The sequence below is a fragment of the Halichoerus grypus genome, chromosome 6 (genome assembly GCF_964656455.1).
Source record: "Halichoerus grypus chromosome 6, mHalGry1.hap1.1, whole genome shotgun sequence".
NCBI lineage: Eukaryota > Metazoa > Chordata > Mammalia > Carnivora > Phocidae > Halichoerus > Halichoerus grypus.
This window is the reverse complement of record NC_135717.1, coordinates 161,056,116-161,082,864: the sequence shown is the minus strand read 5'-3', so window position 1 is coordinate 161,082,864 and position 26,749 is coordinate 161,056,116. Positions and strand designations below refer to the sequence as shown.

The window sequence follows — 26,749 nt, the reverse complement described above, 5'->3', positions numbered from 1 at the left end:
GCTTCTGACTCTAGAACCATCGATCTGAGAATTCCCATGGGTCGATAAAATCCCTTCTCATTGCCAATTTATATATGAACAGTCTTTCCCGTTTTTGTAGAGTTTTCTCAGTTACAAAACTCTTGCACCTTCCCTTGGGTAACCTGGATTCTTAGCGCAGTGAGGGATGTAGGGTTTACTTTATGGAAACATGCCTTTCCTTACCTGGTAGATGTTGCCACGGCAGGTAAACCCATCCCCAATGTAGTTGGGCTTGCAAGTACATGTCCGTTCTTCTGGCCCAGTGTGATTGCAGATAGCAAATTCACTACAGCCGCCGTTTCTCTGGTCAAATTTCCAAGGGGTGGGGGATAGGAATCAGATCAGTTTGTTTACCAGCTCTGCCAGTATTCACCAAGTAATTCTGTACTGAAATTTAGTTTTTTACTCATTCTCTAACTGACTTGTTGGCATGATTTGCCCCTTTCCTGAACTTGCCTTTCAACTCCCTAGAGTTGTAAGGGCCATTTATTCACCTAGCCTTGTATCCCAAGATGCTCGGGTCCAACCGAGCAGATTTCCAGCCCTATGTAGACAAGCCCAGAGGTGCCAAATGGAAAATTTCTTAGCACCTGGGGGTTGGCCAGAAAGGCACCAATCTTGTCTGACAATGCCCAGCTTTATGCTTAAATTCTGATCTCATAATAGTCAAGGTAACAGTCGTCAGCTAGAAGGCAGTGGGTATAAAACAGATAGAACACACTGTCCTTGTCCACAAAGAGCTTAAAAACTGTGGAAGATGGGACAGAGACCTAAAATAGAAACAAAGCAAAGTACGGTTCAGAGCTGACATCCATGGAACACCAAGAAGGACTCTGCAGCCTAAGCCAAGTTTTGAAGTGGGGAAAAAATATGAACTCAGGAGAAAGAACACTGATGGGGTTGACAAAGAAGGAGGTCAACAGACTTGAAGGCCGGCTGTAAAATCTTCCTTTCCACTAACCATTGTTCCCAAAGTCTTTGTGGAGCATGATATTCGGGTCCAGGAGGGACTTACTGTCCCGGATTCCTGCCTCAAGCTGACACAGCTCAGTGAGCTCTCCAAGAAAGCTGCCTTCTGCAACATGGAATCCATGATCACCCATTCTTCTTCGGTCCTAGCCATGGTGCCTGGATCACCGGCTTTCCCTCCACACCTGTCGTCATCATCAACATCCCTGCCAGTGGTCTCCACCATGCCTGCCCCCACTCTGCCTCCGCCACCACCGCCGGACCACCCTTGACTTTGTCCCGACATTAAAGTGGACGCTCCTGAGAGCTCTGTTTCAACATCCCTCTCTCTCTGACCACCAGCTTTTATCATCTCAACTCATCTCTTCCAATGCGGCTCCAGCCTCCTTTGACCCACGGGGGCCTCCCCTCCTTTGAGCCAACTTCTTTCTCACCCACATTCCTGCCCACTCACTGGGCCCAGTCGCCCCCGGCTCCCCACTCGGCCCTGGCCCAGCCGCCCACAGCAGGGCTCGGCACACCGCTGCCCCTGGGCCCGGCTGGATGGGCGGGGCGTCGCTGTGCAGACTCCCAACAAAGTTACCACACACACACCGACACTGCCTACTCTTCCAGTGCATTTCCCTTCTCTCTCCCTGGAGAAGACACGTCACTCCTTCATTCCTCCCTGCAACTCTCAACCCCTGGCCCTCACTCCCAGCGGACGAGCTCACCTCATACCTTATGGAGAAAATAGACACAGGGACCAGCCCATCTGCCTGCCCTGACGCCCACCACCTGCCTGGGCCTGGTCACCAACTCTACTTTCCTTATTTAACAAATAAACTGACAACTGACTGACCAGTCGCTTACACACCAAGTGTCCGTCTCTTCCCCCTCAGTGCAAACTCTTGAAGGGAAGAGACTTCGCCTCTTGGTCACGGATGAACTCCCAGTGCCTAAAATGGTGCCCGGTATCTAGGGAATGCCCATCGACCTAGATGTGTGTCATCCTGTATGAGGTTTCCCACCAGATAGGTAGGAATTTGAGTGGTCTCTGTCCTCGCGGGACTCACAATTTAGTTAGAATGGTCAGACACAGACATTTTCAAGCTAATTCACACTAAGGGCCATGAATGTAACTGGCTGACTAACTGATTGACTAACTACCCACCTGACTAACTGCCTGACTCACCAACTAACCAACTACCTGTCTGCCTACCTACCACTGCCCCCGCTCCTCTTGGAGGCTCAGCTGTGAGCTCCGGGTCCCTTTCCCCTCATCCACTCCTGGACCTTCCTCCTGTAACAATCTACTTCTCTCCCTCAGTACCAGTCTCCTTCTCTCTATTGGATCATACTCAGCAGCAGAAAAACATGCTTTAATACTATTCGAGTATTAAAATAAGAAACAAACTTCCCTTCTTCTTGAAAAGAATCCAGTGGGTGATGGCGGTCATGGGTGCAGGGGCCATGAGTTAATGACTCTTGTACCTGAGTCTCAGGTGCATGTGTGTTCATTGCGTGAGTTGCCAAGACAAGGTGGCCATTACAAAACAGACGGACAGACAGACAGATGGAGAGGATCATTGAAGAATGGCTGTGGAAATAAAGCTGGCCATGGGTCTGGTCCTAACAGTTCCATATCCCAGCACCCCACTTTCTGCAATCACTTTACGTGGGGACGTGTTCCCCTGAGGCATTTGCCAGACTAACACAAGGGAACAGTCAGGATGGAGCTTGGAGAGGAAGGACTTTAATTACGTGGCATCTGTGCTGTTCTCATGTCCACGGCTGGAGGCTGGTGATACGGAGAAGGGAAGTAAGGTGCAGAGACTGGTCCTCCTCTGGGCCTCGCTGCCTCGTGGGAGGAACAAGCACCCGAAAAGTGATCCAGGGCGCAGCCTTTGAGTAAGACAGACGTGGGTTCAAGTTCTGACTATGCTGGGTGCTTGCTCTATATATAGGTCTGCCCATGCCCTAAGTCCTGGTGTCTCTGAGTGTGACCTTGTTTAGAGAGTCCTTGCAGATATAAATAAGGATCTTGCGATGAGAGCATCCTAGATGAAGCAGGTGGAGTCCACAGGAGTCCCTACTAGAGGAGAAGACTCCTACATAGAGGTGAAGGCCATGTGAAGACAGAGGCAGAGAATGGAGTTTCTCCAACTACAACTGGAACATGAGGGAGAGATGAGCCTCACGGCCCAGGAGCCTCTCTGAAGGAGGCTCCTCTGTGTGCCATGCCCCAGAAGGGGGGTCGGAGGCACCCCAGGCCTGTCCGCTGAGGGCACTGGCCCCAGAACCATACTCACGGTTAAGCAGGTGTTGATGAGCGTGCAGACCTTCCCGTCTCCAGTGTATTTGGGCAAACAGTTACAGACCGCCTGTCCGGGAGGGGAGGGAAATGGGTTATTTCACAGGGAGATTCTGCTGGCTCTCGCGTTCCAATTCTGTTATGGTAACGGTAATGCCACAAGAGTCTATATTTGGTATCAGTAAGATCTTTCCTAGAATGATAATTGTCATTTTACATTTTAGCACACTTCACAGTAGCACTGGGATTGCCTACATAGCCTAACTTTGCTGCCAGGAGACTTTATTTTTTTAAAACACTGTTACCTTAGTTTGTCCCTTGCCTCCTTGGCACTCACCTCTTTTGTCACCTTGGTTGGTAAAGGCTCAGTGGCAAGGAAGCTAAGCTATGGCCCACTGGCATCTACACCGCGTTCTTGCGCATCTCCACCCACGCTCCGCCCCGAGGTGCCTGCGCTGGGAGCTGCTGGAGGCCAGCTTTGGAGTCACATGGGTGGCACATGGGAAAACAATCCATCAGACCCACCGGCCAAGGAAGTCAGTGGGGGCTTGAAGTTGAGGGAGGGGACACTGCAGGAAGCTGGGACTGTCTACTTCATCCTCATTTCCCTGGCGCTCTGCATGGGAGTGAGTGGGGCTGAAACCCAGCTCCGCTCTAGTTACCAAGCCGTGCACCCAGAAGAAAGGGCACCTGCTCCTAATGTGTCCACCAGAGGCGGCTTTTCTGGTCTCATGTCTACTTGTTGGAACCGGAACTCGTTGGCAGGGTGAGCCAGGGTCCAATGGCAGGTGTTCACTCCTCTGCCTCTTCCTTCATTATGGGCCCGGACCTCGGCCCCAAACCTTTATCAAGACACCCCCCAGCCGCCCCTCCTGGGCTAACATCCTGTCTCAGTGATCAACCCTGTGTCCCTCTCACTGCCTTCTAGGTCTGGAGGAGGATTTGGAGAGGCCCTGAGCAGCACAACGTTTCTAGGTTTTCCTTATTCCATATGTGGTTTGAAATAAGAACTCAGTGGCAAGAGCTGAACCCCCAAATATGTCTAATTGTGCTGGGTTTTTCCAAGGTTATATGTGCAAACACACACACACACACACACACACACACACGCACTTCTTTAAAAGAAGTGTGTTTTTTTTTTTTTTTTCTTATTTTTGGGCAATTGAGCCACCTGCTTGTTCTGCCTAATGGGATACCTGGCACTGAGGTTTGGGGCTCAACAAAGTCCCTAGAACATTCCCTGGGGACTTGACTTCATCATCCAGTTTCTGATACAGGTAATTTCCTCGTTAACGCTAGTTTCGGCTGCAAGGTTCACCATGTTAGGGAATGAACGACTGACAGAGGGCCCAAGAACACGATCTTCTGCTGTGGCACATGCATTTCAGGGCCTCAAGCCAAACAGAAAGTGTGGGATTCTGGACATCAGAAAGCCGAAAGAAAGGAGAGCATTGTTGGAAACTTTCCAGGTGTTTCTGAAACCATGTTGTGTTGGCAGCCGTCTAGGTCTCCCCACACAGGAAGCCCCTTCTCCCAAGAACTCTTTGTCCCCTCACCCCCACCAGTTCTCATTCCCACAGAATGGCCTCTTGGGGAATTCGTTCAGAATTTCCCCCTACGGTGTTTGCTTCTGCTGCTGGCGTCCACAGGTCTGTTCTCAGCGCCTGTCTCTCAGGCCTGGGTCTGAGGACCCAGGAATTTGCCCCTAGGAAAACTGAGGGCCTGGGAGGCGGGGAAGCTCACCTGGTTGGGTCCCGTCTGTGTGCACTCTGCGTTCTTGTGACAGCCACCATTGTTCTCCAAACATGGGTTGATCTCTTTAAAACAAAAAGCCAATATGTGGCATGAAAATCAAGCCTCATTTCCAAGTAAAGACATCCTGAGGAAGGAGGCAGGATGGCAAACTGAACAAGGCGAGCAGATGTCCAAGTGTGATTCAGTTTTCCAACAACTCTGAGGCAGAAGTAACCCAAAAGGGCAGGTCCCAGATTCTTTTCTCAAAGTCACCTCCTCTGGGACGGGACTTTGCCAGCAGAAGCAGTCTGTGGGCTTGCACCTGTCCCTCTCCTGAATGAATGTGAGCATTTTCAGCCAAGGACTTGAACTAATAGAATCTCGGAGTCCAATCCAACATGCTATGAAGGAAGAAATTTAGGAATTAAAAAAGTCACTTGTAACTATCACAATGTAATTGCTTCAGGGAAGAATCATCAATAGATTCTCCATCTAGGAGGACACTTTGATGAGGAACAGGATCTTTGCTGGGTGCTCAAGTATCTCCCCATTGACTGCTTCTTAGTAGCACTGGGGAAAAAGCAACAGTACCGTGGAGAAATCAGATAGCACCTTGGCCAAGTGGTCAAAATTCACATCACAGATGAGAGGCGGCTGGAAATCATGAGCCTCTGGTGTGATATCCTGAGCAGGATGCATTATCGCTCCTGTGATATCAGGTCTGGAATGCATCATCTCAATATAATCATGAACAAACATCAGATAAACCCCACATGAAGGACATGCAATGAAAAACAAAGTTGGGGAGGTGGACTGTCTTCTTCCAAAATGTCAATGTCATAAAAGACAAAGCAAGGCTGGAGAATCCTCCACGATTCAAGGAGACTAAAGAGACATGGCAGCCAAATACAATGCCCATCCCTAACCTGGATCCTGCTCTAGAGGAAAAAATGCCGAAATAGGACATTATGTTATGGGGTCAGGGGACAAAATTAGAATACAAATGGCAAACGTATCATATCAGTAGTAAATTGACTGAAGTTGCTAACTGCTGCGGGTATGCAAGAATTCACCCCTATTCTCTAATATGCCCAAGTATTTAAGGGTAAAGGGAATATCATATATATAGTTTACTCTCAAATGGTTTAGGAAAAATGTGTACACACATAGAGAGGGCAAATGATAAAGCAAATGGAGCAATACATCAACAATAGTGAATCCAGGTAAAAAGCAAGTGGACCTGCTTTTGTACTATTCTTGCAATGCTTCTGTGTGAATATATATATATATTTTTACAACTAAAATGTTAAAAGTCAGACAACTACTACGGCATGCCTTTAGAGTAGAACAGTGTGTAGCCATGAAGATAATGATTTGGAGGTACACTTATTTTCAGAGAGAGTTGTTCTTCCATATTGCTAGGCATAGTAAATATTATGTATCATAACAGAATTTTCATTCAAAGAAGTATGTGTCTACATAGCAAACTGGAGTGATAGGACAATAGGAAGGGTGGTTATTTCCAGAATATTCTCTCCCAGCATATATGCATTCTCTAATTTTTCTACAGGGAGAATGTGCTATTGTGTAAAAAAAAAAAAAAAAAAGAACTAATAAGTGTTAAAAAAAATTCAGTCACCACCATAATGTTTAACTGGAACAAGTCTCTCCTTTTCCTCCTTCCCAGGTGATTTTTGGCCATCACACACCTTCATCCCGCTGCAGTCACATTTTCACGCCCTCATGCCTTCCTGCCCAGATACACTTAAAGATGACTCCAGCAGTGGCAGGTCCTAATAACAGGACTACTGGCCAAGACTCTGATTCTTGAACCGTGGCCACTGGACAGTGAGGGACCTACCGAGACAGACAGGACCTACCGAGGCACATGATGCCATCGCCCGTGTGGCCTGCCCGACACACACACTGCCGGCTCCCGGGGGTGGTTCTCCTGCAGTCAGCCCGGGCAGAACAACCTCCGTTGCTGGTCTCACAGGCGTTGATGGCTGTAGGAGAGAGGGGTCATGCCAAGCAGAGCAGAAGGGAGAGGGGGGAAAAGAAACAGTGATGAGGGGCGCCTGGGTGGCTCAGTCGTTAAGCGTCTGCCTTCGGCTCAGGTCATGATCCCAGGGTCCTGGGATCGAGCCCCGCATCGGGCTCCCTGCTCCGTGGGAAGCCTGCTTCTCCCTCTCCCACTCCCCCTGCTTGTGTTCCCTCTCGTTGTCTCTCTCTGTGTCAAATAAATAAATAAAATCTTAAAAAAAAAAAAAACCAGTGACGTGTTTTTACTCGAGTGAGAAATGGAAGATACCTCAAAATGCCAGGCACTGGATTCAATATGAATAGTTCAAAAGAACACAAAGCACCAGAGGTCGTCCCTGGTGAATTCTACCAAACATTTAAAGAAGGATAAATAGCAAATTTTCACAAACTCTTCCAAAAACTGGAAGAGGGGAGAAAACTTCCCAATTCATTTTATGAGGTCAGTATCACGCTGCTACCAAAGCCAGGCAGAGCCAGCACAAGAAAATTACAGACCAATATCCTTTGCGAATATAAACACAAACACCCTCAGGAAAATATTGGTAAATCAAATTCGGCAATATATAAAAAGAATTACATGCCATCACCAAGTGGGAATTTTGAGGAATGCCAGGTGGTTTATTTATTTATTTTTTAAAAGATTTTATTTATTTATTTGAGAGAGAGAGAGAGAGAGAATGAGCAGTGGGGGTGGGGGGAGACGCAGAGGCAGAGGGAGAAGCAGGCTCCCGCAGAGCATGGAGCCCAGTGCTGGACTCGATCCCAGGACACCAGGATCATGACCCGAGCCGAAGGCAGAGCTTAACTGACTGAGCCACCCAGGCATCCCTGCAAGGTGGTTTAACATTTAAAAATCAATTAATGTACTATTGCATATCAAGAGAATTAAAGACAAAACCACATGATCATCTCAATAGAAGGAACAAAAACATTTGATAAAATTCCATGCCTTTAATAATAAAAACTCAACAGGCAAGGAATAAAAGGAAACTTCCTTAACCTGATAAAGGACATCTATATATGGAATAGAATTGAGAGTCCAGAAATAAACCCATACATCTAAGGTCAACCGGTTTTCCACAAAGATGTCAACACATTTCAATGGGGGAAAGATTAATCTTTTCAACAAATGATACTGAGACAATTGGATCTTCACATACAAAAACATGAACTTGGACCTCCGCCTCACAACATGTACTCAAATTAATTCAAAGTAGATCAAAGACCCAGATCCACTTGGAGTCCCATGCTGTGACCTTGGACAAGCCGCTTAGTTAATATGAACCTTGGGGTCCACCTATCGAGTTTTGTTTACAGGTTTAGAGACTCCCATCTGATCATGTATATGAAAGTGTTATAGAAATGTTGGCTGTTCTCCTATTAACTTATGTCTTCTGCTTTCACAGTTTTTCCTAAAAACAGAGGGCAAGAGAAACGTTATAGTTATTGTCTCTTCCCAGTTGTTTTCCCTGGCATACTGAGCACATCCTACTGCAGGAAACATCTGGGGCCTGGGTCAGGGTGCCTCCATGCTGGGAGAATCCACAGAGTGAGATGGTCTAGAAAGTAGGCTGGTAGGTTCATTGTCCAGCTCCACTATAATCTGGACCGAAGCCTGCCTGGACAAGGTGCATAAGAGAAAAATGATGCTAAGCGTTTCCATTTTTCTAGCACCAAATGTGTGGTGGGCCCTGTAAGAATATTAGCTTGCATTTATTGAGTATGCTCTGTGCCAGGGCTGTTCTGAGCAACTCACAGGGATTAATCCAGGTTATTACCCAACAGTTCAGTGAGGGAGATTCTCTTATTGCCTACAACTTACAGATAAAAAAATGATGCAAAGATCAGTCAAGCAACTTTCCCAAAGTAGCACAAATGAGAAGAACTTAGACCCGAACCCAGGAGAGTCTGATGCCGGGGCTACTTTAAACTGCTGTCTCATTCTGCCCTTGTACAGACAGGTCATTTCATCCCCAAACCACTCTGCAGGGGACACAGTTTTGTTTACTTCATAAGTGAGCTGAGGGGGCTCAGAGCAGGTAAGATACCCACCCAAAGCCACGTGGGTAGGAGGAGGAAGAACTGGGATTCAAGCCCCTGGCCCACTCCAGAGTCCCCACGCCTGGGCCACACCCTAGGTCAATCAATCCAGTGTTTTTAAAGTTCCCCAGGTGATTTCAATCACGGTCAAGGCCGTGAACCACTGTTTGGAGAAGAAAACAGGTGCAACTGACCCACCCATTCCTAAGCCAACACATGCCCGGTCCCTGAAGAGTAGTTTTCTTGCCCCGGGGCCCAATCAGTGGTCCTGTTACATCCAGTTCACCCTCAGCGGCTGGTAGCGGCTGCCCAGCCAGTCTGCAGGAACACAGACCTCTCAACAGCTCATGCTAGCCTCGTGTCCCCCAGCAGACCCCTTCCTCGCTTGCCTGTGCACACCGTTCCATTCCCTTGGAATCCTGCTGCGCATTTGCACGAGGCTGTGCCGTCCGGATTGAGAAGGCAGCTGCAATGAGAAGGGGCAAGTGCTATTTGTGAAAGAAAAAAAAAAAAAAGAAAACAAAACAAAACACAAAAAACAAAAACCATATAACACCACCCCCTTCATCCCCAGCACCCAGCTCCTGCTCGCATGTGGCACTCACAGGTCTTGCCTAAGCGGTGGAAGGAGAGGCCATTCCTAGCACAGCCCCGCCAGGGGCAGCTAAAACTGCAGGTGTGCACATGCAAGCATCGGCCCAGGGATAGGCGGGATGGCTACCAATCTTTAGAGAGCCACTTATGTACTTGGAGCTGTGCTTTGCACATTACTTTGTAGAACCTACACAATATCCAATAGCCCTAACAAGCAGATATTATTAGTCCCATTTTATAGATGGAGAAACTGAGGCTTAGAAGCATAAAGTAATTGACTCAAGGTCATGCAGACAATGAAATGGACAGAGGCTGATTTGAATTCAGATCTAAGCCCAGTTACTGGGCTAACTAATGAACCACGAAGCCCCTCTGGGAGTAAGCAGTATGAAGCTGAAGTCTGAACAAGTAAGGCTTGGCGGCAGGAGTGAGGTTGGATGAAGGTCAGGTGCACTGCCTATCCTTGGCTTCTATGAAAGAGTCCCTGTGGCTTGAACTGGGGGTAACAACTGGCATTTTTGCCAACAGGCCAGGTAACTCAGGGGGCAGCTTGTTTAAAAGGCTGCATCTGGCAAGGTGATGGTGGCCTTTTCAGAGGGAATTTTCATTTCATACTTAATTTTATCCTAACTCTTCCGAAATGGTCTCAGGAAACGATTACCCCGAGGTGGACACTCTTAGGAAAGGATCCCCTTTGCATCACCCCCAAAGAGAGCTCCGAGGTACGCACTTGGCACTGCTGTGGCACGTCCCATTGCAGCCGTCTTTCGTGATCTCTGAGAAAGAGAACCAATCGCTGGGTCAGTCCTTTCATACTAAACCTACCTCAAGAACTTTCTTTGAGTACTTGGTGGTAAGAAAAGATTTAATTCCTCGGAAGTAATGATACGCATCATGTGAACCATGTAAAACTCTGGGACCTTGTAAATCCTTTTTTGCATGGGCTGCCAGGAAGCTCAGAGCCAAACTGGAAGGTCAAATATACCGATGGGGTGGTCCGCTGTGTGCCAGGCTCCGTGCCACGCGGCAGAATCAGGAGAGTAAAACACAGTCGCTTCCCTCAGGGTCTGGATGTTGATGCATGTTCCTCACTGGGGCCTGATTTTTTACTTTCATTTATATTTCTTACGTTCCTTATTCTTTCTAGTTTTTCATCATTTTATTACAGAGTGATATAAACAAGCAAAACCCAATTATAACTAATATTAAACTTTTTTTTTCTTTCGCATATGCAAAAATAACCCAGGGCCAGGCAGGCACACGGCAGGTCCCTATTATCTATGGGCTCCATTCATTCCTAAACGTCCTGGAAGAGCATAGGCTCTTGCCCTTGGACACCCAGCTAACAGATACGTCCCAGCAGGGGAGGATCCAGAAAGAAAGCATTAGAGATGAAGAAAGAGTACCCTCTGGGAAAGATGCTCGTGTTAAGAGCCTTTGGGATAGAATCTCATCAGAGCTGGCCGAGTCACGTAGAAGGTCCAGAAGGAGAGACTTGACCGTCAAAGCGGTCCGTTTTGTGTCAGAGCGAACAGTGAGAGGCTCCAGCAGGCTGGAATGGATGCAATGCGATTTTGTGCCTTTATGTATGCTCTTCCTTGAGCCTGGAAATCCCTTCTCTCTCCATTCTCTATCGACTGAAATCCCAATCGTCTTTTAGGTCCTCCTCTCTGAAATGAGCTCTAAACCTTCGAGCCAACTTCAGTGAGTAGGCAGTGACGACATGCTGTGCTCTTCTGAGCAAGATGTGACACCCCTGTCTGGCCTCAGTGATGTCTACCATGCGCTTGGGAGTGGGGCGTTTGCCCCAAACAAAGGAGTTCTCTTCCTCGCTCTAGTCTAGAGGCTCTCTCCTCTGTGCTCTCATGCCACTAGTTTTTGCATTTCCACTTCTAGGCTGGAAGCTCCTTGTGCAGGGTGTGCACGGAGACCAGCCTGGAAAACTGGGTGAGGGCCAATTGGTGAAGAGCCTTGTACTCCACCCTGCTAAGCTGTGTCTCTTGCAGGCAATGAACTTTCTCCTAGAGGCAATGAAGAACCATAGCAGGTTGTCAAGTCCTGGGGAGGGGGTGGGAAATATGGTCTTACCTATGGTTATAGGCTGAATGTTTGTGTCCTCTTTCCCCCCCAAATCCATATGCTGGAACCTAATCTCCAGTGTGATGGTATTGGGGTTGGGCCTTTGGAGATGGTCAGGTCATAAAGGCAGAGTGCTCACGAATGGGATTGGTGCTTTTATAAAAGAGATCCCAGAGAGCACCCTGGCCTCTTCTGCCGTGTGAGGACATGAGAAATTGGCAGTCTGCAACCCAGAAGAGGATTCTCACCAGAACCAGACAGTGCTGGCACCTGCTCTCAGACTTCCAGCATCCAGAACTGTGAGAGAGAAATTTATGTTGCTTATAAGCCATCTCGTCTACAGTATTTGTTATAGCAGCCCGAACTAAGACATCTGTGTTTTGGAAAGTTCTCTCCGGCAGCCGTGTGGAGGATGCAATTGAGGAAGCTGGGACAGGGGGCAGAGGGACAGATCACAAGTCTCCTGCTGGGAGCTGAGCAGCAGGAGGGGATGTGGAGGTTAGAATAAGGTAGACATGCTAGTGAGGGAGTGAGGGAGCAGGAGTGGAAGGCGTGAAGGCCACGCCGATGGTTTCTAGATTGGGTGAGCAGGTGGGGGTAGGCTGGGTCTTTCTTCCCAGTAAGGAAAGCAGGAAGAGTGAGCCTGGAGGTCCATCCTTGGAGCACATTAAGAAACATCGGTGTAGGGGAGCCGGGGTGGTGCAGTTGGTTAAGCGTCTGACTCTTGGTTTCGGCTCAGATCATGATCTCAGGGTCCTTGGGGCGAGCCCTGTGTTGGGCTCTGTGCTTAGTGGGGAGTCTGCTTAAGTTTTTCTCTCCCTCTCCTTCTGCTCCTTCTCCCCTGCATGCTCTCTCTCTCTCTCTAAAATAAATAAATCTTAAAGAAAAAAAGAAACATCAGTGCCGTGTGGTGGGGTTGGGGGAAATGGGTCTGTTCAGATCCTGTTAGTGGGAAATTAAATGGATATATTCTCTGAAGGACAACTTGGCAGTAAATAGCGAACCCTTCCCCCAAAGTGCCAACCTCTGACTCAGAAATCCTATCTCTAGAAATATTAGTGAATGAGTAAGTTAGACAAATGTGGGAGATGTATACATGCGACATTCTTTGCAGCATTATGATGACAATAGAAAACTGGTTTTAGAGAGTGTGGTATGGTCATATAATGGAATAGTATATGAAAATTAAAAATGATATTTACCGATATTTATTCACATGGAAATATATCCATGACATATCGTGAAATGAAAAAGTAGTCTGTAACACTATGCAGAGCGCAGTCTCAGCCACACACACCTAGAAAAAGGTTGGAAGGCTAATGTAAAATATTAATGATAGTTTGTTCCTGCTGTGGGAATGTATTTCTTATTTATCTCTTTCTGCTTTTCTTTTCTTTTTTAAAAGATTTATTATTTGTTTGAGGGAGAGAGAGAGAGAGAGAGAGAGAGAGAGTGAGCATGAGCAAGGGGAGGGGCAGAGAGGGAGAGGAAGAGAATCTCAAGCAGACCCCTCGCTGCTGGTGAGGGCCAGTTGGTGAAGGGCTCGATCTCACGACCCCGAGATCATGACCTGAGCCGAAATCAAGAGTCAGACGCTCAACCGACTGAGCCACGCAGGCGCCCCTGCTTTTCTTTATTTTACAAACTTTTTGTGGCAAGTAGGAGCTACTTTGGTTGCCAAAGGAGGTAATAAAGGTGTCATTTCTTTTTTTCTTTTTAAAGATTTTATTTATTTACTTGAGAGAGAGATGGGAGTGAGAGAGAGGGAGACAACAAGTGGTGGGGGGTAGAGGGAGAGGGAGAGACAGACGCCCTACTGAGCAGGGAGCCCGACATGGGGCTCCATCCCAGAACCCCGAGATCATGACCTGAGCCGAAGGCAGACGCTTAATAGACTGAGCCACCCAGGCGCCCCCTAAAGCTGTCTTTCTATTTTAGGAGGACAGAAATGTAGCTGCTGGGAAGCGAGGCTAAGAACACATCATAAGGACTGAGGGGCTTGCCCTTACCTGTGTCGCATCTCACTCCTCGCCAGCCAAGGTCACAGTGGCAGGAACCGTCGCCTGAGGGTCCTTGGTTGCATCTCCCATGGACACAAGAACACACTACGTGGAAAAGCGCCCACAAATTGTTAGCCCTCTGACCTGTGTTCCGGAACTCATTATCATTTACTATGAAGAGGCACTTCACATGAAGGGCACTTCATTCTCCCACCTGGTTCCAGAGCACCATCGTCCTCAATGGAGGGCTGGATTCACAGGAAGGGCAGGGGGCACAGGAGAAGAGTCGAGTTGGGTCATGATTTGACAGAGACCACAGTTGGGGGACGGTGTAGCACTGTGGCTTGGTGACGGAAGCAGGGCGAGAGTGTCCTCAGCTAAGCTTAGCGGAGGACTCAGGGTTGTGTGCGACGCCCTGGGACGGAAGCATGTTTGTTCCCTAAGGTCTGTCCACTAGGTTTATATAAACCTGGGATAGCACTGCCTTCTTTTACAACATAGAAAAGCCGATTCCTTTGTTACGCAGCAGTGCCGTGAGCCTCTGAGAACTGGTTAAAAGCCTTGGATGCCTTCCCCCAGGGAAAAGCATTCAGGTTTGGGACTTCGCTAGACTCCATGAAGGTCATCTACGGATCACCGGTTAGGAAGTCCCGCACAACTGGAAGCAGAAGATGCTTCCAAATGACAGAAAGAGTCAGCACTACAGTTGCAACTATATATTATATGGTCCAATGGTAGTGATTCAATTATATATTGGTTTTGTCTGGCTTGGAAAGCTGATGACAAAGCAGTGATAGTCAGGTCCGATTTATGGTTTTTAGTTCAGGGTAGGAAAAAAAATGCCTCGTTTTCTCATCATGGATTAGGAAATTCCTCCCATGTGTGTGCGTCCTCGGGCACAAGGTCAGAGAATGCAAACAGATGATGATTTTTGTGAAAACAGCTTAAAGCATGTGGCTTACTGGGAAGGTGAATTAATAGAGTAATCTTCAGGTAAAGGACTGCATGATTCAAGAGCAAGGCTTTGGAGCCAAGCAAGATATGCATTCAAACCTCAGTTCTGCTTCCCACCAGGTGTGACCTTAAGGGAAGTCATTCGGCTCTGCCTTAATATACTCGTCTGTAAAATGGGTACATAAGGTTCCTGTGTGAATTAAACTAGATACTGTGCACAAACGGGCGTTTCAAACTATCAAGCAATGTCCAAACCTGAGAGGCTAACCATGAGGATCAGTGCACACAGGCAAACACAGAAACGTGGTTGGTTGGGGAAGGTCAAGGAACAGGTCCAGTTAGTGATTGAAGATGTCTGGAAGACACTGTTCTATGCAAATTACACAACACAGACATTCTCACAATTCACATGATAATAGAGGTGGGGTTCCAGCCTGGCCCCAGAGCTAGGGCGCAGATGGCCCCCACGCTGCTTTCCCACAGTGGGTGGGGAGGTCGTGCTGGGTGGGGAGGGAGGAGGGTGCACACCTTGGTCACAGTGGGCGCCGTACTTGCCCTTGGCGCAGGTCTCACAGGCTGTGCCCGCGAAGCCCTCTCCACACTCACACACACCCGTGCCGTTCACTCCGTCCAAGCAGATCCCGTTTCCAAAGCAGACGTTCCCGGCTTCCCCAGGGCAGGGCTGGCACTGGGGACCAAAGAAGCCCGCACAGCATGCTCTCGTCTGAAACCGAGGGACAAGGCTGGGCTGGGACGAGACCCCACCTCCATCTCCGCGGGTTCTGTCCCGTCGTGGTCTGGAAATCCAGCTTGTGGGGCGGGCTGTGTGCCTGGAGGGCGCCAGGGGCAGGATGCAATGGGGAGGCAGGAAAGAGGGAAAGGAAAAAGGCAAGCGAGAGACTAGGATGAAGACCATCGGGAAAGGAGGCAGCAGGAACAGAGTAAAGAATAATGCAGGTGATGCCGCTGGGGACCCCGGCCCCTTCCTGGTGTGTTACTCATCCCCATGCTGCTGAGCCGGGAGAGGCCTTTGCAGGGGAAGCCTCAAACATTTTAGAAGTGAGTCTCTTGTAGTTTAGGGAAGCCGTATAGGGTGTGCACTTGGCCTGGGCCTGCCTTTCTTCTTCTTCTTCTTTTTTAAAAAAAATTTAATTAAATTTTTAATTTTAATTCCAGTATAGTTCACATACAATGTATTAGTTGCAGGTATATAATATAGTGATTCAGCAATTCTGTATATTACTCATTGCTCATCATGATAAGTGCACTCCTTAATCCCCATCACTGATGCTTTTATTCTTTTTTTAAAAAAAGATCTGTTTATTTATTTGAGAGAGTGAGAGAGAGAGAGAGAGCTCCTGCGCATGCATGAATGCATGGGCAGGGAGGAGCAGAGGGAGAGGGAGAAGCAAACTCCCCGGGAGCAGGGAGCTCTATCCCAGGATCCCCAATCATGACCTGAGCCGAAGGCAGAAGCTTAACCCACGGGGCCACCCAGGCGCCCCAGATGGCTTTATTCTTGAGGGCACTAACACACTCACATCTACATTACTCAGTGCTCAGCACAATGAGTGCAGACACCATCTGTCACCAGACAACATTGCTACGCGATTACTGACTATATTCCCTAGCCTGCACTTTTCATCTCTGTCTTATTTTATAACTGGAAGTTTGTACCTCACAATCCCTATCACCTATTTCACTCATCCCCCCTCCGCCCCCCCCCACTTCCCCTCTGGCAACCACCAGTTTGTTCTCTGTGTTTAAGAGTCTGGTTTTTTTGTTTGTTTTTGTTTTTGTTTTGGTTTGTTTCTTTGTTCCTTTGTTTTGTTTTTAGGTTCCACATATAGAATTATTGAATCACTGTGTGTACGTGTGAAACGAATATACCATTGTATGTTAATTATACTTCAGTAAAAAATAAATGGATGAGCATGGCTGTGTTCCAATAAAACATTTCTGGATACTGGAAAACAAGACCCCAAAACCCCACAGAATCTTCTGCAGCCCCAAGCTCTGCAGCTTAAGGGCCAAACCATCTTGTTTCTGTAGGATAGGCTGAGGCTATGGCTAGTCTTCTGGGGAAGAGGCAGGACAGGAAGTTATAAAGAATTTTCCTGCAGATTCCAAAGCAGCAGTGCAGACGTGCTTAGCTCTGGGGTCCTGTTTTCTAAACAAGCAGGTGCACCTTCTCTTTCCTTAGGAAGCTGGCCATCTCCTCCGTCCCTGTTGTGACAATGAGGAGGTCCTCCTAGGCTCCCAGTCTTTCAATTTCCTCACGATGCAATTGAATATTGCAGCTTTTCCCTGTTTCCTGACTTCCTGCTGTCCTGAGTTTTCCTGCTACCACCGCTACCTTGCATGACGATGACAATAACAATGAGGATGATGAGGAGGAAGAGGAGAGGCAGAAGGAATAGATGTGAAGGCATCTGAAAAGTGTGACATACGATAAAACTTCCCCATGCTGCTGCAGGGATTGGAAGGGCGATTCAATCGTTATACTCACAATGATGGTTTTCACACATTTTGCCCGGCACCCAATGAACAGGGTTCGCTTGCCCATGAAATAAATGGTATAGATACATCTCCTTATCTCTTCACCCTATGAAATAGAAATGATTATATCAGCTTTTGGGTGAGGGAAAAGTTCCAATCTCTAAGGGCAAGTAGGTGGGTGACGTATTGCTGTTTCTCCCACTGAAATGTTCTGGAAAGGGAGGGGGTCTGCTTCTTGGAGCTGCTTTGTAAGGAAGAAGACACAAAAACGCACTGTTGGTTGCCAGAACCGAACAGGTGGCAAAATCCAAATTATTATACCTTAAGGTGGTACTCTGTAAAAAGAACTTTTGTCTAGAAAACTAACTCAAGTTTGGAAGAATTGTAAAATACATTAGATAAAATTATCCTGTAATAACAAGATTAAACTCTAGTGAGAGAATCAGCATTGGTATCATCAGAAATTCTTATTCGCATGCTATGAGAGGTGCATAAACATCTATTTTTTTGTAATGATTGGAACATTATCGGAAGTAGCTTTTGCAATAAATAGCTAGTTTGTTTGAAACATTGGTAATTAATTCAAAGACATGTTTACCTCTCCCAAGTTTGCCATCTGTTTCTTAGAGAGAGTTGTAAGTTCAACTATAAAAGGAAATCAGGCAGGTGAAACTCATCCAGATTGGATGTGGTTTCGGTTATGGAGTCTGCCCTTCTCTAAGATTTCTTGCTCTTGTCCTCAACTAGCTTCTGGGACTGAAAGATGTAGAAAGTGAAAAATGCCTTCCTGTATTGTGTATCAACTGATGTGAATCCCAGTTTCTATTTATGTATTAATTAAATTATGCTTCGGTCCAAAAAAAGATTCAAGACTTTAGAAAGATGCACATATGATGGTAAAATTAAATTAAAACCAAGTACAGGAATTGAGGGCAGTGAAAATGAGGTATGCTTGAGGTTCATTTTCTTTCTTTCATTTTTTTGAGGTTCATTTTCTAATTTGGACCTCCTGGAATCTGGAAACTATTTTATCAAAGCAGACAAAATACTTACTAGTTGTTTAGTTCCAAATGGGCAGACTGGCTGCTGGAGACACTTGCCACATTTTCCCTTGGTAAAACACAGAGAGGCAAAGTGAACATTTCACCATTCTTAATTTTAGTGCAAAGTGAGGCTGCAAGTATTTTACAGACCTTGGAGCTGAAGGTTTTAGGATGTAGAATTGAAATTCAGAAAGATATTAGGGAAGTTCATCTGGTCAACCCTTGGGAGCACCTGGGAGCTGAGGACTCAGCATGGAGATAATATACACTATTATAAAACAATGAGCGCAACTTAAGAATGACAGAAATTTTTAAATGTGACCCGTTCCTAGAGCAGGAGGAGGCCAATGTGACTAGTTCTTAACTTGGCCCCCACCAGACAGGATAGTGCGGTCGTTCACGGTTCTGGCTCTGGGGCCAGACTGCCTGGATTTGAACTCTTTGTCTGCCACTTGCTAGTTCTGTGAACCTGGGTACATTCCTTAACCTCTTTGTGGCTCATTTTCCCCATCTGTAGAATGGGGATAGTAATAGTACCTATTTTGTAGGGTGTTGTGAGGACGGATTAATACATGTAACATGTGTATTAACCCGTATAAAACCATTATAACAATATAAAATATGTGCAGCGCCTGGCACATAATAAGTGCCCCCCAGATGTCAGCAGTTATTACTATTACGGAAAGATCCTACACCATCCCATGGACTGGAGTGAAAAGGCTGCATTACCGAATCCTCTGTTACACCGAAATAATGCAGCTCCCTATTTTCTCTCCCAGTAGACCAGGCTTGGCCAATACCTGCCATAGGTGCACCCTAGCCCCCCTCTCTGCGCCTACATCAGGCGTGGCATGTTTCCCACTGAGGAAGACCATGGCTTAAGAATCCTGCTCAATACAACCCTCCAGGGAAGTTCCCAGGCACCCAAGGTACAAGTCATTGCACTGGACTGTGAGCCCACTGAGGGCAGGGATCATGTCTCATTTATCTTTGTAGAGTCACGTTGATTCTGTTTCTTCATACATCAGAGATCCTCACTCAATGTGTTTTTGAACCGAATTGAGATGTCCTGATAGATGAACTTTATGCTTTAAAAATTTATAAAAAATGAAACCAGCAGGTGCATCATTGGCCTTGGATATAACTTACTTGTACAATAGTAGTGTCGTTATTATCACATCTATTCTTCTGAATTTCCAGAACTTTCCCCAAGCCATGGATCACTCCCTTGTCAGTGGCCACATTGGTGTAGTTTATCGGGGCCTCATTTACGTAGAGCTGTGAACAAGAGGGTTGAATGTGAGTTTGATTGTAGTGATTTCAAGGGAAATAGCAACGATAGGGATTAGAGGCTATCACTATCCCAACAGTCTCAGAGATATTCCAGTACCCACCTGGAAGGTAGCACTCTGTAGTGGAAAGAGCTCTCTTGGGGAGGAGAGTCTAAGTAACAGTCCCGCATCCGGCACCATCTTGTTGTGTGACCTCAGGCTGGTTGCTTTTCCTCTCTGAATCTCAATTTCCTCTTTTGTAAAAGAAGAGGCTGTTCTAGATCATCTCTAAGGTTTCTCTCCACCCCTCACATTAGTTGGTTTATGACTGCTTGAAGAATTCTGAATCGTGATTGTTACGTGAGTCCCATTGGCAAAATGGCTCCATGGGGTGTGCTCCCCTGTGCTGTGGACTGGTGGTCCTGGAGGTTTGAATGCCTTCCATAACCAAGGCATGGAGAAGGAAACTCAATGGCCTTTCAGCACATCTCCATGGTTAGTTTGTAAGCAACCCTTAGAAAGGCCAAGCAACAGGTATTTAAGAATAAAAATAACTAGCATTTTTTAAGTGTTTTTGTTTGTGGAAAGTGTTCCACCAGATAGTATCATTTCCCAGTGTGTGGCAGGTGCTCAGAGGTTCTGCATTACATGCTGCTAACTCAAATTCAATTCTGAGTTGCAACTTGTTTCGTTTTGATTTTTTTAGGGGAGGCTACCTTAATGATTGAGTAATACAAAACAAGTGAATCCATTCATCCATTCATTAATATAACTAATATAATTGGGAACAAATAGTTCTTTAAAAAATTAGAGAGAGAGAGAGAGAGAGAGAGAGAGTGTGTGTGTGTGTGTGTGTGTGTGTGTAGGTGTGAGTTGGGAGAAGGGGGAATCTTTATTGTACTAAGAAAATGTTAAGTTTGTATCCAAAAAGGGTTTAAAAATGATTAATAACATCCCCAAACTCCCCACAACAGCAATATTAAAATGACTCTTTTAAGTGCTGAAATTTGAACTGCCATGGAATGTTAAAATCCCTTATGATTTGCTTGGAGTCAGGTGAATTTCCGTTGCGTGTTGAGATCAATCATGGCTGAGCTCCGCAGAGGTCTTCTAGCATCCGTGTAGATTTGGAAAACTAGCAGGGGACCTTACAGGTCCTGTCAAACGGTGCTTGCAGCACAAACTTCCAGAATTCCGAGATACTGAGCTACTTAAAAAATATCAAACTGACATAACTTCTGATGCTATAATACCATTGATTTGGCATTAAAAAAACGTCTGAATCATTTTCTTTGTGAGATGTACCCAGAGGATTATGGGCTGCATTAAAATTTTTATTTGAACACAAGTTTACTGGGTTAGAGAGCTTTTTCATAAAATTCCGTTGTCCTAAGAGAAAGTAAATGAGTTATGGATAAAAGCAAAACCTCGACTGTGAGGTAGAACAGTTTATTGTGAGTTAAAAGCCTCTAGTGTAAAATTGCTCTAGATCAAAGAATTTCCAAACAAATGGGAAATAAACATGACAGAGTTGAAATTTATTCAACTAACTGCATTAGAAAATTCATCTGTATGTGATGAAGTAAGAAATGATACGGATAAAAACAAAAAAATCTAAGTTCTTTACCAATAAAAAGTTGCCTTACCAGGAAAAATAAGAAGATGTATTTAAAAGGATCTCCTCAAAGTTATTCCATAACAGGTGGGATTATTCACAGGAGTGGGAGGAAAATATTTGGAAGTAACGAAGAGTTAGGCTCTTTTTTTTTACCCAAGCAGGTTGAAACAAAATGTCCACAAAGCTTCACTTGTGGTTCAATGATACCACAGAGAACATTGTTTTAACATTGCACTTTTTAAAAGGACCAAATAATATTAATGCTAAAAAATGTCAGTGATTAAACTTTCTTCCTCTTAACATTGTGCTTAGTTTATCTTAAGCAATAATTTGTTTTTATTAATTTTTCTTGTGAGAATTTACACTAGAGTTACACTGTGAGTTTCTTGTTGAATTTTCATAAACCAGTCTTCTTCCTTGATGTTTGAAATATGTCATTAGAATTATACTTGAAATACTTTACATATTTAGTCTCATCAATTCTTTTTCATGAATTCTGAACACTGAAATATTTAGTGGTTGTGTGAGCTAGATATTGGGATACTGGTGTGGGGTCAGCTGGTCCTAGGACCGCGGGTCCCTATGATCAAGCAATCATGACATTATTCACTCGGCTGCTGGATCCCACGTGTCACTTGGCCCCGTGGAGTCAGGGCCACATCCTGGGAGTTGGGTTTTGCTGCCAGGTACCCTTCTATCTTAGAGACTGCTTGGGGACTGTCTGTTGGGTTTGTTAGGAACCAGGGTCAGAGGGCACTTGTGAGTGCTGGAATTCAAATACCATGATTAGTAAAGCCCACACCCATTATCCGAATGCTGGTAACAGGGAGGGTGAGCTGGGGAGCTTGGCAGTCTCTTTGCTTTTTATGGTGAAAGACAGACAACTGTCTTTTGTAGATAAGGCTTAGGAAGCACCAGTGAGATTATTCCAACATGGAAGTGATGACAGATGATAGGAGCTAAGACACTCACTCCTGGGTTTTAAGTAAAAGGGTCGCACCTGCTCATCATGGAGAAAGAAGCCGAGGAGGTAGGAAAAGCCCAGCATGGTCTCCCGGTGCATGCCGTGGTGCAGGTCATTCTTTAAGAGTTTCTCCTCCAAGACCACGTGATACCTGAGTACGTCCTCCTCCTGGGCAGCACACAGAAGTGAAAGTCAACCCACAGGTCAACCAAGCCCCAGTCACTTACTGGGCTGCCCCCAGCATGCCCAGCACTGTGGGAATTACCGGAGCAATAGCTTGTTGAACTGTAAGGTCTGACCGAGGCATCAGGATGCAGTAGATATTAAATACTAAATCTGAGACACATCACCTCCCACATGGCCAGTCTTCCACGTGGGATGGTCCACAACTCCTGATGTGACCCTAAAACCCGGACTGAGGGCATGAAGCTCAAGGGAGGATTTTAAAGATGATTTCTTTCAAGAGAAGTGTTATGAAGAGAGAATCCCCACACCCCAGCCTGCCTCTCACCCCAGGGACCACAAGAGGAGATTTGATGGGATGTTTTGAAGAACGTGATCGGTGGCAGATACGGTGGCCTGTGGGACTGGGTTGTACTCAGGCCTGAGCAATCTCACTCCACAGATGGCTGGCAGGTTGATCCACTGGGAGGGAGGAGAGGTGTCCCTGCACTGAGACAGGCCACCACTCAATGCTGGCTTGGGACAAGAAATGACGTATGTCCTGTGGGCCAGATGTGTGGCAAGGCTGGAGAGAACTGGGACCTTAGGTCTTATCTTAGATAGCGGCCTAGTGGGACAGACAGGCTTCCCCAGGGGAAACGCTGGAGGTGGGTTCTGGATGCTTAGGGTCGAGGAGGAGATTGATGACTATAGGGCTAGGGTGATGCACTCAGGTCAAGAGGACAGCAGTCAGAGACCACAGTGGTGGGTGGGGTCTCCAGTGAACCACCAAAGCATCGGGGAGGCAGGAAAAGAATATTTTCCACTGAACAGGTTCACAGGGACTGGGGCAGGGCAGAGGAGACAGGATGAAGGTGATTTCTGACCCCTCCCAGGAGCCCTGCTTGTTTATCATGTCAGTTACAAAAGTGTAGGACACTGTCCCTGCCCTTATGGACTTTATAAGCTCCTTGGTGAGCTAAGGCCTGCTCACTTGAAAGGACAACTCATCACACCATATAGATGCTGAAGGGCATGCAGATGGTCTGAACTCAGAGGCAGGAGAGATTTTCTATTGGCTCGGGTGGTGAGCCAGCTTCCCTGAGGAGGCCAGACTGGACCTGAAGAATGGGTGGGGTGATTCTGGAGGTAGTGAAGGCGGAAGGGCAGGCTTTCTGATCGAGGGAGCATTATGTGCGTGTACGTGTGTTTGTGTGCGTGCACACATGTGCACTCGTATGTCTGTGTGTGTGGGTGGATACGAACAAAGGCATCAGACACCCCTTTGGCTTATTTAGGGTCTCTGAGACCGTCACTCTGGTTAGATCAGGGGGCTTCTGCAGAGAAGAGATGGGCCCAAGGACGGCTTAGAGGGACTTCAACTGTCCACATTTCATTAGTGTCTCTGTCTCAGGCACCTTATTTGAAGATATAAGGGAAAATAGTGTGTTTGCTGTGCAAATACAGCTTCAAACATGTCCTCCCATTGTGGAGGCTGGGAGCAGGGCAACCCTGGCTCCTAAGTGAAAATTCTGGAGCCACCACTGAATAGAAGATGAATGGCGGCCAGTTGACAGAGGCCTTAAATACCTGGGAAGGTAGTCTGAACTCAGTCCTGCAAGAAATGGGGATCCACCCAAGGGTGTTAAGGCATAGAGTGGCATGATTGGAGCTTTGTATTCTTTGACAAAATCTTTTGACAAATTTGGACTGTCTAGCCCCAGATGTTAGGAATCAGGGAGGATAGAAGTGGGGAGAAGAGGAGGAAGATAGAGATGACCCACTTTCTCCTCATCCCTGCCGCTGACATTTCAGGGGACCAGGGAGGCCAGGGCGGAGAAGAGGGGTGACCAGGAGGATCCTTCCAGCTTCCTGGGACACCTGCATCCTTGCATAGGGTCCTGACTGTGTGCTCCCAGGGGTGTGAATGAAACACACGGGCAGAGAAAGTCTCTGCACAAGTATACCTTAAGTATCTGGACACGGACAAGGAAGCTCTGATGAGAGAGTGGAATGGTCCTTGATTGATGGATTGAAAAATGTTGAGTTTGAATGTTCAGAAATAATTTTCCTGGTTATCATTCCCAATACCTACTAGAGTTGTGACCTTCTTCTCCCGGATGTAATTCTCGACGGCCTCGTTGTTTGGAGCAAACACTGTGTAAGCGTCGGCTGCCTCGATCGCACTGGCCAGGTTATATTGCTGTGGGGGCAAGAGACAAAAACGCGTGAGGGATTCCCCTGTGCAGGTACCCCGAGCCAGCAGGTCGCGCAGCGAACGTGGTACTTACAATGATGTAGCCCCGGAAAATGGAATAGTCGGGCATCTGGTCCAGCCGGGTGAGCAGGTTTGGCAAGGAGACAGATAGGCTTCTTTGGGGAACCAGAACCTGGGAAAGAAAGTCCCCAGATTCTGTTAGCATGTGTCCGTAGGACTTGCTGCCCTCCGGTAGGTAGGCTCATGTCGCATGACCAGATGCAATGATAAGGACCACTGCTTGTCCACAGAGTGCCTCTGCAAATTTAACAAAGGGCACATTTTCCTCTGACGGTTGGCAACACCAAAGGGGGGTGCGTAGCCTGAGGAGTGAAGTGGGCTGGGGGTTAGCCCCACGCCACCCTTGGACAGGCATGGATATGCAGGGCACGACCTGCACACGTGTTCATGGTGGCCTTGACAAAGGTGACCACAGTGTCCAAGGGCAGGTGTAGGGGGTCCTTAGGGAGCCAGTGCAACCCGGAGGCTAAGCAGAGGACTTGGACCAGTTGACAGGCATCCAGGAATCTTTTGTGGTCACATCACTTCCTCCTCAGTCCAGCTACTTAACCCTGAGGAGCCTTACTCGCCTCATTTGTGAAGTGAGGACAGTCGCATCTACTGTCTTAGGGTTGTGGTAAAAATCACACGAGATAAGTGACATGATATATTGTACAGGGCCGGTACTGCGCTGTCAATCATTCTAGTTGTCACTATTACCATGTACGAGACTAGGTGCCAATGCTGACGAGGGACACGGAGACAGAACCCCCACCCCCCAGGATATGCCATCATGTGGGGGTCCGGGACTATACCGTGAGGAAGAACTATCAGTACAAGAGGGCACAGGGTGCCAAATGAGTTCTACACCCCTAAATCCCATGGAATTATAGGGGAGGAAGAAAGGAGTAAAACCAACATTTATTGAGGGAAGGCCTGCTAAGCAATAGGCACCGAGAGAGAGAAGGTGCTGTTTTGTTCTCCCCAGGGAAGAAAAGTGAGGCTCAGAGAAGTTATGTTGCTTGCCCAAGTTCATATAGCTTGCTATGAGCCGGTACCCAGGTGCTGTATGCCATCCTTGATGATATAGGCTGCAGGGATCGGGGAAGGCTTCGAGGAGGAGCTGAGACTTGAATTGGCCCCATGATAATAACGATCAGGACAGGAGATGGTTTGAGGGGCCATTGTACTAACAAGGTGTGGCCATCAGAAATGTAAATAAGGAGAGGTAATTTAATGTTTTTTATTTTTTTTTTTTTATTTTATTTTTTTTTTTTTTAAGATTTTATTTATTTATTTGACAGAGAGAGAGATAGCAAGAGCAGGAACACAAGCAGGGGGAGTGGGAGAGGGAGAAGCAGGCTTCCTGCCGAGCAGGGAGCCCGATGTGGGACTCGATCCCAGGACCCTGGGATCATGACCTGAGCCGAAGGCAGACGCTTAACGACTGAGCCACCCAGGCGCCCTAATTTAATGTTTTTTAAAAAGGTTTTTCATAGGTTTTTAGTAGGAGAGCCAGGATTGGAGAAGAAAAATACCCTTGGTAAGTAATGTTCATTTGCATCGTAAGAAGTCAGAAATCCAGCATAGTTCCTTGCAAGTGATCACTTGCTCAAAAATGTGGGTTTCCTTAATGTTTCTTGATAATACAAGGGAATTGTAAGGTTTTTTTTTTTGCAAAATAATGTACCCAGGCATCTTACAAATAGCTTCTCTTTTCTGCACAGAAATAGTTGACCTTTTCTGTAAATTAAAATCAAAAGTGAGTATGGAAGTGGCAAGTGAGGATAATTTTAGTTAAAATGCTATTAGTTAATTGTCTTTTCCAATCTTCCACCTTTCCAAAGTTCCCAATATACCCTAAATTCTAACCTTAATTTTCAATGAAAATCCTAATATAGTAACCTAAAATTATAGGATAGCTTAAAACCCCATTTCCCGCTACACTTTTTTTTTTTCTATTTCGTACCTTTGAATACTGTTGCATTGTGTCTTAGAAGAAAATGAAAATTTCAAAATACTTTTTCTACCCTTTTCCATTTTTTTCCTAGGGCTTCCTTACCCCATCTTTTTAGGGTGCAATAATGCAGAAAGGGGAGAGGAAAAATAATACATAACCACTTGCCTTTCTTCTAGCTCTTGATTAAGATGTTCACATAAATCAGAAATATAATATATGTGGCCACACTTGAGGGCCTGGTTGCCGAA

At 46.5% G+C, this 26,749-nt stretch overlaps 1 protein-coding gene across 1 annotated transcript in view; it reads right to left on the bottom strand.

Moving 5' to 3' along the window:
• Positions 1-26,749, bottom strand: part of STAB2 (stabilin 2) — a 144,831-nt gene that overhangs the window by 39,467 nt on the left and 78,615 nt on the right. The window contains exons 32-45 of the mRNA XM_036103511.2: positions 24,576-24,674; positions 24,380-24,487; positions 22,159-22,290; positions 19,419-19,547; positions 18,280-18,336; positions 17,237-17,332; positions 15,256-15,451; positions 13,783-13,878; positions 10,425-10,470; positions 9,490-9,566; positions 6,898-7,023; positions 5,027-5,100; positions 3,282-3,353; positions 205-324 (exon numbers count right to left, since the gene is read on the bottom strand). Coding sequence (XP_035959404.2) covers positions 205-324; positions 3,282-3,353; positions 5,027-5,100; positions 6,898-7,023; positions 9,490-9,566; positions 10,425-10,470; positions 13,783-13,878; positions 15,256-15,451; positions 17,237-17,332; positions 18,280-18,336; positions 19,419-19,547; positions 22,159-22,290; positions 24,380-24,487; positions 24,576-24,674 — 1,428 coding nt within the window. The remainder of the gene's footprint in view (positions 1-204; positions 325-3,281; positions 3,354-5,026; positions 5,101-6,897; positions 7,024-9,489; positions 9,567-10,424; positions 10,471-13,782; positions 13,879-15,255; positions 15,452-17,236; positions 17,333-18,279; positions 18,337-19,418; positions 19,548-22,158; positions 22,291-24,379; positions 24,488-24,575; positions 24,675-26,749) is intronic.